The 13010-nt window shown below is 32.8% G+C and overlaps 1 protein-coding gene across 1 annotated transcript in view; it reads left to right on the top strand.

The window, feature by feature from the left end:
- LOC107477664 (protein MICRORCHIDIA 1) overlaps positions 1-11439 on the top strand; it is a gene marked incomplete in the record, with an annotated part of 11693 nt that extends 254 nt beyond the window's left edge. Inside the window, 18 exon segments of the mRNA XM_016097746.3 lie at positions 1-151; positions 398-472; positions 1949-1983; positions 2236-2314; positions 2411-2500; positions 2981-3056; positions 4045-4123; positions 4224-4352; positions 5400-5498; positions 6050-6160; positions 6263-6412; positions 7890-7982; positions 8334-8385; positions 8482-8593; positions 9249-9483; positions 10205-10296; positions 10932-10974; positions 11066-11439. Coding sequence (XP_015953232.1) covers positions 1-151; positions 398-472; positions 1949-1983; positions 2236-2314; positions 2411-2500; positions 2981-3056; positions 4045-4123; positions 4224-4352; positions 5400-5498; positions 6050-6160; positions 6263-6412; positions 7890-7982; positions 8334-8385; positions 8482-8593; positions 9249-9483; positions 10205-10296; positions 10932-10974; positions 11066-11158 — 1794 coding nt within the window.
- Positions 11440-13010: the final 1571 nt, after the last annotated feature.

The following is a 13010-nucleotide window of genomic DNA, read 5'->3' as shown; positions in this document are numbered from 1 at the left end:
TCGACCGCACAAGCCCAGCTTCAGCGGCAGAAAACTGGCGCGTCAAATTCAGCGCTGTCAGCCTACGAAGGAGAAACCATTCGTTTTCGAAGCTTCTGGAAGGCCGGGGACTACGTCGTTGGTCCCTCTTCGAAGCCAGCACCCTTTGAAGGCACAAACACACAACCCTTAAGCATCTTAATTTCCCTCTCATTTTATTCAAACCACCATTTTAACGTTCCAAAACTGCAGTTTACACTCCTTTCTATTTTTTTTTTCTTTTGAATTGTTTTCTTTTGCTTGTTACTATTCATTTTGTATATTCTTCTTGTTCTTCTTCTTCTTTTATTTATTTATGTATTTTGGTCTTAGTTTTAAGTTCACATTAGGTCTGTCACTGATTTTGCCCTAATTGCAGGTCACCTGGAGCATGCTCGAGTTCATCCCAAGTTTCTGCATTCCAACGCAACTTCGCATAAGTGGGCTTTTGGGGGTGTGCTTTCTTTGAATCACTTGTTTTCATCTTATGCATACACTTTCTCGTTTTCTATTACTAGGGTTTGCTAACATTTGTGTTAGGGCACTACAATAACAATAATAAAGCCTTATCCACTAAGTATAGTCAATTACACGGATCAAATGATGTCATTGAGTACTATCATGATCATGTCTATATTGTTTACACATTTCGCTAGTCTACCTTCCATCTCATCCACCACCCTAATTAACTTATGCTATGTCGATATTTTCCCCATATGTCCAAATCAGACAAGATTCTACCATCTTTTCGACAATTGGCCGCTCATCCATCTTAGCATCCTTGTCTCTGCCACAGTTAACTTATGTCATCTTCCCCCTTTATCGTCCAATACTCTGTTATGTATAAAATAGCTGGTTTAATGACAGTGCCATAAAATTTACTTAAGTTTTGAAGGTACTTTTCTCTCAAGTATAAAAACCAGATGCACTCAGTCATTTTGACTGACATGCTTGAACCTTATGTTTAACATCTCTTCAATTTCTCCATTATCTTATATGATACACCAAGACGCATAAAACACTTTACTTGTGATAGTTTCTCCAATTTTTATTTCAGGATTAGTGTTAGGGCACTAATGCTAAGTAAAATAAATAAGTTGTTAGTTTCATAATTTATTTTTTCTATGATAACTTACCACTTTTTAATTCTTTAACAGATGTCCTTGGGGCCATCCATAGCCTCAAGCTAGTCTTTCTCGAGCAAAATTTAAAATGTAGTGTTGTATAAAAAAGTGGAAAAATAAATCCGTTTAGTTCTGATTATTTGAAAAACATTTTTACAATTTGATTTTTTATATTGTTGAGAAAAAGCTGAACTTATTTGAATCAATAGCTACAATGCTTAGCTTTTTCAAAATGGCTGAAAAATTATTATTATTGTTATTATTATGATGATTATTATTAGTTATTTTATAAAATTTAGGCAAATATGTGAAAATATGTTTGCTAGAAGCAGTTTTGGTTGTAACCACTTGAGAATTTGGTTGCTTGAGTCAGGTTAAGCTGCATAGCAACTTATGCTCTTTAGACTTTATGAAATGTGAACAATGTAATAGCAGTATCTTGAAAACCTTCTTTCTGAATGCCATGATGTCACGTTTTAGATTGTTTCCCCAGATTGTTTCTAAGACTGGGTTTTTCCAAAATGAAAATGTTGAGCTGTCATCCAAAGACTTATTTATAGAATTTGAACCTTATCATCGTGCCAAGACTTACCCTCTAATGAGAGGAAAAGCGAAAAGAAAATGATGAGATGTCAAGTTGCCTTTGGATAGCAAGAAGAATGTTTTGGAATCTTTTAATTTTTTATCCCTTTCTTTTTCAGCATGAAGTGAAGACTTCTTTGTGTTATGCGTTTGATAGTTAATTGTAGACTTCTTGTTTATCATAAATTACACTTCTATTCATGTGTGCTTTTCTTTGTTGGCAGCAATTGCTGAACTGGTGGATAATGCCGTTGATGAGGTATGATTTAAGTTTTATAACATAATTTTAACAGTTGCATAATTTCCTTTAATTCTTATTATACTGTGTATTTCATTGCTTCTGCACCTCTATTACCAGTTTCATAACACATAGTTTATTGTTGTTGCTTACTTTAAGTAGAGAAAATGTTTTTAGTTGCCATTTTGTTGGAGCTTCTGAATAAGCTATTTTGACACTGTTGCTTTTGTAGAAATGACATGAATAGTTTCTGAATTTCCTTTGTACTTCTAGATTCAAAATGGTGCAACCTTTGTAAAGATTGATAAGATTGATATCATGAAGGATAATTCGCCAGCATTATCTTTTATAGGTAAGCTATTTAAACAAGCGTAATTTTTACTGTTGTAGTCCTTTTAGTTGGCTATGCCGAAAAAAAAAAAAAACAGAGCTCATGTTTCCTTTGCAGATGATGGTGGTGGAATGGATCCTGAAGCAATACGGAAATGCATGAGCTTGGGATATTCCTCAAAGAAGTCAAAAACAACAATAGGACAATGTAATGATCTTCCCTTTTTTGTATATATGTTCCGGATATACCTTGTAAAGTCTTGATTACCTTAATATTTTCTTTTGTATATGATTCTAGCTTATAAGGATGCATGTTCTTGATATATGTTTCTAGCTTATAATTATAATGATGCATGTTGCTGTTGATCTAACTGACGATGTTAAATAGCTATATCCTTACATGGTTATTTTGTTCCTTCCGACTTCTCTAATTTCTTTAGTCCAATATGCAGGCTTAGACATCTTGGTGTCATGGAATGAGCTTTCCTTTGTTTCAGGAAGACAAAGGAAAAATGAATGATATATATAGTGATTCTATAACACAATATAGTTGTGCTATTAAGTTTCTTATCTTTTTTATTTTTATTTTTTTTGGCCTTAGTATTTACTCATTGTTTTACATTATGGAAGTATCTTATGTTGAAACCTTAGTTCTTTATAAAATAAGTTACATCTTGTGTTGTTGTAGATGGCAATGGATTCAAGACTAGTACTATGAGACTGGGTGCCGATGTTATTGTTTTTAGTCGTGCAAAACATTCAGGGTACCTTCCTTTCTCAAATTCACTCATTTTTAGTCCTATCTAATCTTGTGCCTACTCATCTATCTTAGCATCTTTATCTCCATGACATTCAGCTTATTCTCTTGTTTAGCATGTAGTCCTATGAAACATTGTCAGTCTATACCATGTCAAGAACAATAAAACAAAATGATATTTTGAGAAAATAAAATTGACACAAGCATCACAAACATAAGGGAGAAAGCACACATACAAACAAAAAGCATGAACACCAGTGTAGTTAGGTCTCAGGAAACTGGTGGGTAAGAAATTTTAGTTCATACATTTGTTTATCACTGAAAAGATATCTGTTGTCACTGTAAATAAACAGCCTCAGTCATCTTTGAACTGTACCACCTCAAATTGAGACATAATGATTTAGGCTTGGTGTTTAAATTGTTTGCAACAAGCTAGGAACTTGAAAAACAAGTATTGTGAGGACTGAAGAGAAGAGCTCTCTCCCTGCCAGTTCTGTGAAGTATATTTTGTCTTATAGACACTTAATTTTAATGTTGTAAACTTTGTTTATTGTCTCCTTTCCTTAACAAACCAACTTTTTTTGTCATCTTCTTAATGGGTGTTATACTCTTCTTGTTTCATAAGAGTCGTTATTATACTGTACATTTTCTTTTATCTTCCTCAGTTCCTTGTAGTGTCTCTGCTGCACTACAATGTTTCATTCTCATCTCATTAAACTTATTTGTTTCTTGTTTTTCCATTTTATTGCAATAAGATGTCATCTAGTAATAGAATTTTCTCGGGTTCATAGTTACTGATAATTGGGTGCAGGTGCAGTGTGCACACATATAGATTTATAGGGTACGAATTATGTTCATGAACTATTTCAGTTCTCTGCAAAACTCGTGTTAGTTTTATTATGCTGGTGTAACGAGATCTTAATGTTCTTTGGTTTGGACCTAATAGTTGTTGATAAGAGTTTATTGTTTTGCATTTCCTATATTTTGTCTTTCAGCCGGGCCACACAAAGTGTGGGTCTTCTATCTTATACCTTTTTGCGGATAACTGGGCAAGATGATGTGATTGTTCCAATGGTGATACTTTCTTTTCAAATGTTCAAATATTAAGTACTGAAAATTTTCATTTTTTTATTTTATATTTTTATGGTTTGTTTCGTTTTTTTCCTCCTTTTAGATAGATTTTGATATATCTGGCAACTGGGCTGAGCCAATTATTTATAGCTCACATGATGATTGGTCAGCTAACTTGCAAACAATTCTTGATTGGTCTCCCTTCACATCAAAGGAGGAGCTCATGCTTCAGGTTTGTATCATTCTACTGTATAAGTGTATATTTGTTGAAGCTTTATCGAATGAAGACTCTGGTTTTTCTGGATGAGTTATCTTTTATTTTTGTTTTCTTTTTTGGTAATACTTTAGTAGCTGATCTTGGAAAGGGACAATGCCTGAGAAACATGTAATATGGAGCAGTTTGTGCAAAAAATATGCACTCCAGTGAGAGCCAAGCCAGGATCTTGTTGCAAATAAACTTTTGTGCCAAAGAGACTGGCTTAAAGATACTAGTTATGTGTTGGTTTGGATTGGCTTTTTTGGAGAAAAAAAGTATTTTTTTTTCAAATTGAAGTACTTTTGTTCAATTTTAAACCTCTTTGGATACATCTTTTAAAAAAGGCAAATTATTTGCTTTTTCTAAAAGTTAACAATACCTTGCTTTAGAAAAAAACAGAAGCAAAAGGCGTTTTTAATACTTGAAATTTTTTTTAAAAGCCTATCCAAATGTGAAATAGCTTTTATCTATTAAAAAAATCTTTTTAAAAAAAATGAAAAAAAAAAGTATTTTTTCAAAAGCCAATCCAAACCGACTCATAGTCCAACCATATACAACAGTTGTAGCTTTGTTTGCTTGTTGCCACAAGATTTTACCTTCTTAATACAGGCCATACGCAACCTTTCCAAAACGTCCTTCACTTGATTCTGTATGCTAGCCAAGGAATTTCATCTTGATTCTGTGTGCGATGATATTTTTTGGACACTTAGAAAAAGTTAGTTTGCCGCTGTTTTCTTTTTTAAATTTAAATTATTTATTTTTTCGTTTGTGTGTGTATATTGAAAAGGAAGAGAAAAACCAGTTAGTTGCTTACTGTGGTTGGGTCTAATAACGTTTTAGTTTTTCTATGATGCTGATACGACTTCTCAGTTTCTCACTAAAACACTTGCGCTTCTAGCAGCAGATGATTTGTGCATTAAGTTTAATTTGTCAGTCATATTTATACACTTTGTTCTACATTTGATAAAGTTGTCAAGTTTTGTGCCTCCTTTTACTGATAAGTTTATTTATATTACTTCTCAGTTTGATGATATAGGATCTCATGGAACCAAAATCATAATATATAATTTGTGGTTGAATGATGAAGGGATATATGAACTGAGTTTTGATGACGATGCTGAGGTATGTTGTGCATCTTTTTGATATATTAAATTTGTTCTTTTTTCCCTTTCTTTTGGAGGGGGAGGGGGAAGTGGGGGACTTAATCTAACTCTTTACTGTTAGTGTTAGCAGAAAAATATACAAATATATCTTTGTTAGCATGTCTTGAAATGTATCTTTACTTTAGAGAAATTGAGAAAAAGAGAAGGGAGGCTGCCAACGAATTTATTTATTGAATTTTTGATAAAACAGTTTTCTCGCAATTGACAAAGGATGAATATCAAAGGTTCAGGAGGACAAGGCCTCATTTTTATAAGAATATTTTTCCTTGAAATAACTGCAGCTTGTATTATTGGGGTTATTTGAGTTTCAATATCATACCCAGTCCTAGGAAATATATAACTTCTGAACTTAATGTTGTTGTCAATGCATTCATGTCGCAGTGACCAGTGAGTGCAGTGGTAGTCTGTGCATCTGAACTTCTGCATGCTAGGAGTTTCCTTAGATATTTAATTACTTTGATATCATTCATCAACATGACAGCAGTCACGATCTGCTTTAACTTTGTTCAGGATATCATGCTGAGAGATGAGGCTAATCAGGGTGGAACAGTGAAAAAATTGAAGAAAAAAGTTGTTGAACTTCAGTCGCATGTTTCTTACCGCCTCCGTTTTTCATTAAGGGTAAATGTTATATGCCGAATCTTTTCAACAATTTTAATTATCTGCTGCAGGGGGGGGTGTGTGTATATATGTATATTCTGATTTACCCTTTAAATGTTTCAGGTGTATGTTTCAATGTTGTACCTGAGAAAATTTTCCAACTTCAAAATCATATTAAGGGGAAAACCTGTGAATCAGTTTAACATTGCAGATGAGTTAAAGCATTCTGAAATTGTTAGGTACAAGCCCAAGCTAGCCGCAGCAGCAAAGGAGGTGAGGCCCATGATATGAGAGTTCAGATTTTGAATTCCATAAAAAGGAATTTCATGTAGCACTACCTTGAAAATTGATACACTTCATGAAATATCATTTTGTTGATAAAATATAAACTGAAAGCCTGCATGACATAACTTGTTGATATTCATCATGTTTTCATAAATTTGTTCATTGATAAATTGAAGCATTCATTTCATATAAATCCAGAATAAGTGGCTCATTACAGGAGTCCTCCCAATAATATTGTGTTTAAAGGATTTCCAAAGCAAATATATAGTGTATTGAATGCTGAATACTTGGGATTTTGATTTCCAACCATTAGATTAAAAATACCCTTTATAAATCCTGTGTTCATTATACTTACCGGTGTTCTAGTCCTATGTATTATTATGTACTATTTGTTTATTTGGGTGCCATTATTTTAGTACAAATATTTGTTTAAATAAGAAATGTACTTTTAATCTGTATTGACATGCTAGGTAAATTTTAAAAGTAAAATTACTAGAAAAGAACTGAAAGATTTCTTTGAGAAGCCATAAATGAAGATATTTTAACATTATCTCATTATAAATTAGTATCACAACATCTGTCATGAATCATATCTATCTTTAGACCATTTTATTTAAATTTCTTTAAGTAATTTGCTCATAATGCCCTCTAGTTTTGTTAGATTTACCTTAACCTATAGTTGTAGGACTACCTTCCAGCTGATCTACTCTATTGAAGTGGGTCTCTAAAAGTGTTCTTCAAACCTGTTCATAACATCTAAGGCAAGATCCACTGTTTTCTAAATAATTTGTACTACCTCAACTCTATCTAATGTTGTAATTCCTGCCCAATGTGTAGTCCCAAAAACATTGCAAATATACCCTTATTCCCTTAACCTATGGTGGTACTTTGTTTTTCTCTAAAATAATATCTGGGTCGTTTAAGACATTGGAAATAAGATAGATACTCAAATCTCATGACTTATGGTGTATTATTCTTGATTCACTTCTAAGTACCAAACTGACATTCCATGTACTCCATCTTATTTTATGTTATGTAAACCCATGCTCTTCTCAAAGCTTTTCTCTGGCTCCGCAACTCATCATTCTCATTTTTTCTTTTGTTGATTTCCTATTTGGACTTTTTTATTGGCAGAAAGCATGTGCCACTACCTAGTCTTAAATATGTTGAATAAATATATCCAGGACATTGAGAAAATTTATAAATTATATCCAAATGTACTATAAAGTTTGCTTTGTTAAAGTAAATATCTTTTAAGAAAGGATCTATTTGGAGAAAATAATCTAGATGAGCCTTGATTGTGATGGACGTATATTATATTCTTTATGAATATGTGACCTCCACTCGCACTTGGTGTGGTTTGTTTCTTACTTTTTGTTTCTAATAATTTAAGGGTTTCTTGATTCTCTTTCCTCCTTTTCTTTCCCATTGCAATTTGAAACTAATCTCTTTCATATTCTTTAAGGTTACTGTGAATACGACCATTGGATTTGTCAAGGAAGCTCCTAATCTTAACGTGTCTGGATTTAATGTGTACCACAAAAATCGCCTAATTAAGGTATTTTTCTGGTTATGTTTTCAACTCGATTTTATATCTTCTCTCATTTGGGAAAACTCTTCATTTCTTTTCTTTTGACCTTTGGAAAGTATCGTCTTTTATAATCAAAGAAATGAAATGTTGAATGTTCAACTTGAAAGCTACAAATGAATTCAACTACAAACTCAATTTTTACCTTAACTTTTTAAGTCTTTCAACTGATACTTGATTTTTAAATTTTGGTGAAGACAAATGACAGAACGTCAGAACTTTACATTGTTTGTTATCATAAGTATGACTTAAGTAGCAATTTGTTTGCTATTTATTTATAATTCTGATGGTCTCGTGACTAACCTTTTTGTGAGCATGCAGCCCTTCTGGAAAGTAGTACCAGATGGTTCATCAAAGGGGATGGGTGTTGTTGGTATTTTCCTGTTCTTAAAACTGTTCAGCCCTCTGTGTCTGCATTTACTTCAATATTTCCATGTTTTCTAGTTTACTGACATATTGTAATATGTAGGGGTTCTTGAAGCCAATTTTATGGAACCAGCACACGACAAGCAGGATTTTGAGAGATCATTGCTTTTCATAAGGATGGAGGCCAGGCTGAAACAAATGACGATGGATTACTGGTTTGTGACTGTATAATAAATATTTTATTTTAATTTTATATAACAATAATTAAACTTATAGTACATATGTAGCTAAGGAAGGGAAGAGGAAACATTGAACCTGACTCGGTCATTTTTAGTGTGCATTTTTGTTTCTGATTTTCAAAGAAGTTGTTTTGCTTTTATTTATTTATTAATTAATTAATTAACCTGAAAAATGCTGAAAACTGATTTTTATAAGAAGCTACTCGTTTTAGCTACTCCTTGAGGAATTTTGTGATGTAAGGGGGAAAAAAGGAGTAAACGTCCAAATTGGTCCTCAACGAATTTTAGATTGAACATTTCTGTTTTCAACAAGTTTTTATTCTCTAGAAGACTTCGAAAATTACTCCTGTCAGACAGATTGGTCTCTTAATTGCTTTCAGTCAAATTTTTAATGTGAACGTTGGACAAATAAGTTCCTAAGAATTTTTTATGCAAGACAATTAGGTCTCCAAAAAATCTAGACTAGTATGCTGTTAATAGATGATACTGTAAATGTTCGTAAGAGGTTTTTGATATGTCTTTTCTAGAATATCCATATATTAAGATCGAAATTTTTTTTACTTAAATGATGTACTCCTCTCATATTATGATGTTGATATTCATTTGGTGAAATTCGTTTCGGACTAGACAGGAAAGCTTGCTGTCACTTGGTCGGATATCAGCCACTAAATTTCAAGTCACAAAGTGCGCAAAAGGAGCGCCAAATTCAAAAGTCTGCTCGACGGTCAACTTATCCTCAGATTGAATTGCTTGATGATGAAGAGGAAATTAATTTTGTAGCTGGCCATGGAGAAAATCCAAGTTCAGATTACTCAATTGTGAATCTTCCAGAAAACGGCATGCGGCCATTGAATCAGGGGCAACATGTAAGTAGCTGATGTAGTTTGCAAAAGCAGTGTGTCAGTCTTTTATCTGATATAGGGTAACATGCAGTATTGGCTTCTATATGAACCTAACTCGGAAGAAATAATAATTTGATTGGTGTGAATCTTAACCAAAAAAATCTGTTAGAAAGTTGGAGCATGTCCATAGTTGTTTCTATGCTTGTGTTTTCTTTGTAGATCTTGTAACTGGGTACAAAGTTATGAGAAGGAGAATTATTAAATGTTCTTGGATTGTTATGTGAGATTGTGCTCATTTCATTCAAATTGGCATTGCAACTACGATTTATAGTTGGATCTTTTGCCTTCTAATTTAAACATAAAATCCAAGGTTGGATAAAGGAAGTGAGTTGTACATCTACCATGAGATGTAGCTGAGATGTCATGTTCTAAATGGAATGAGTATAATTTTGTCATGATGGGAATATATAATAATTTCTCAAGATAATAGTAGAAAACAAATTTCATAAGTCCCCAGAACCAAGCCTTATTTGAATTGGTTGATAGTGGTTGCATACTAGAAAAAAAGAAACCGTCACCCTTTTCTAGGCTTAGGAATGCCTATGTAAAATGTTGACTTGCTTTCAACCAAACCAACAAAAATATTGTGTTGTATGAATCTTCTGAGCAGGTTATGTTTTTTATTTTCCGTGCATAAGCATATGAGTTTTTATGGATCAAGATCATGTATTGTTTCTTTTAACAGGGTACGTCGGATAAGATATCAACGTCTGTCGTAACTGCGGGATCCATTTCTATTGATAAAATCTGTGAAGAGAACATAGAGCTTTTCATGAGGTAAATATCATTTCAAATTGTTTGTGGATACAAACCAATATTTTTTTTTTTCATTTTAATCCCTGCAATAGCTATTGTCTAGGTGCACACTTTTACTTGATTATTCAAATGTAAAAAATTAGAACAACAACTTTCTCTGGTAGTATTGCATTAGATAGTAATTTTTTACTTTATGAAGTTCAGCATGCAAGCGTAACATGATAGTAATTTTGATCTAACAATTTGGTTGATTATAATGACCACCCTGAAGTTACACTTGGGTTCTGAGACAGAAATACAAAGACAAGAGACAGATGATATTTTTGCCCGCAATTTAACGAAATACGTAAAATGAATGAATTCTGTTATATATATAGTGCATGCTATGGTGGCTTTGGTGTCGTAAAAAGTGTTACTGAAATTAATGCAACATTTTTTTTTTTACTATTTAAATGCTTTTTAATTTAAAAAATTAAAGAAAAAGCATGATCAAAATGTAGAAAAAGTGACATTAATTTAAACAACACTTGTATAGGCATCATAGACACTATAACCATAGACACCATAGACTCCATCACACGTGTGTGTGTGTGTGTGCAGTTTGTTATTTTAAGTTTCCATCGTTGAATTGAGTCCTCAATAAACTCTATCTACAGGTTTGAGGAGTACAAGATGAAGGAGATAGAGTTGATCGAGACGGTAAAAGCTAGATAACAAAGTTTGATTATTATGGTTCAAATAGTTATTGCATATTTATATTTGATTGTGTTGTTTTGCTGACGTAAAATAGGTAGAAGTCTTGGAGGCGGAGTTGAAAGAAATCCAAAGCAAGTCCGCTGAACTTTCTTCACTCTTAGAGGCTAAGAGGAACCATAGAGCGTGATAGTTACATGTTGACGCATTATGTTTGCGCCAAGAAAGGGGAACATTTTGTGAACCACGCGCCAATGTTACAAAGGCAAGGCTTCTTGTTACTAGTTTAGAGTATACTAGAATCTAATTGGTCCAGGATACATGATTTCTAGTTATTGGGAATCTTGTTATCAAAACCGAATCTTGGTGATCAATCATTTTGCAGAACACACTTTTAAATTTGAAGCACTGTTTTGTATATAAACATTTGGTTAGAGTAATATTAAGTGTACAAAACTTTTAACTTACTAACCAAGTCACAGCGGCCCCACCATGTTGTGCATTGCCTAAGCTTTCCAGTCATTATAAGGCCCATATAACAGGTGATAAGAGAAATCCATACTTACACAGAACTATGTAGGACTGTCAGTTGTGTTTGGTTACTTGGTTAGTGTGTATTTTGAGACGTAGTGATATAGATATTAAAGATATGAACATAAGAGTACATATACCTTTTAACTTGTTTTGATGTGAGACACTACAATAAAAAAACACATGCAAATCAAATGTCAAATTTGCTCTTAGACTACTGCTCTTTCTCTATAAAAAATTAAGTGGACCTCACTTAGCTAGTTAAAGAGATAAAAGTTGCCTCATACTTATAAAGATTATCACTGGATGCTCTAATACCATATAAGAAATAAAGTGGTCTAATTTATCTCAAAAGTTTTTATTTTCTTTTTTGGTTTATCCAAACGGTATCCCCCAACCCGACAGGTTATGGACTAATCCGTCGCGGATTTGAGTTCTATTTAAGGGTTTGTCGCTGGCCAATGAGTTGCTGCATGCACGGGGTTCGAACTCTCAACACTTGTTTAAGCGGACGAATGAGCTGACCACTCGACCAACCTAAGTTGGTTAATGTATCTCAAAAGTTAGCTCAAGAAGTAAGAGTTGTTTCACATTTATAATAACTATTAGACTTTTAATTTTAGATCATGTGGGACTTAATATTCTACACCAACACAACATTGATTTTTTAATGTCTACTAAAATCAATCACTTTCAAAAGCTCTAAATAGATGACAAATTCAATCCAAAAATAATATAATTAAAAAATGATTATATAAAAACCAGAACACAAATTTAGCCCTTTCTCTACTATAAAAAGGGTTTGAATCCGCAAAGCGGTGATAGAAGGTGGAGGAGGAGGGAGAGGTAACAGTGATAAGGAGAGAGGGAGGAGAAATAAAAAGGTGAGGAAGGGGTGCATGGATCCTCAATTTTTTTTTCTTTTCAATAGTTTTGTCAAGTGTGATATTTTAACATTTAATATTTTTTTAATATATTTTCTTTTGGTCCTATTTAAGAAATATATAATGAGAGATTATATTTTATAATAGGGAAAGTATGAGGAGCCAATGAAATATTTATACAATGTGTACAATGGAGGTTTATGGAGTATTAGAGATATAATTATTAGTGTTACATTTTTCCATCAGTTGAATCTTTTGGGATGAGTGGTATTATGACATGATATTAAAGACCTAGATCTGAAAGGTCAAGAGTTATTATCCCTTGTACTCGGATGGTTATTCTAAATAGTATAGGGGATGTTCATTTCATAACTTAATAGCCATTAATGGAACTATGAAATGGAGGAACAGTCAAATCAACTCTTAATATAAGTGAAAAGTTTTAATCTTACTTCTAAACAATGATAAGATTGGAAACTTCAAGGTGTAAAATTGGAATTTTTCAACCTTAAGAATGAAATTAAGAATGATTGTTTGCAAATGTTAAAGAATAAAAGTAAAATGTTTGGTAAACGTTAGAGAGTTAAAATAATAAAATTACAGTTTAGGCTTGTTATTTGAGTTGGT

The sequence above is a fragment of the Arachis duranensis genome, chromosome 1, assembly GCF_000817695.3.
Source record: "Arachis duranensis cultivar V14167 chromosome 1, aradu.V14167.gnm2.J7QH, whole genome shotgun sequence".
NCBI classification, from domain to species: domain Eukaryota; kingdom Viridiplantae; phylum Streptophyta; class Magnoliopsida; order Fabales; family Fabaceae; genus Arachis; species Arachis duranensis.
This window is presented reverse-complemented; position numbering and strand designations above follow the sequence as displayed.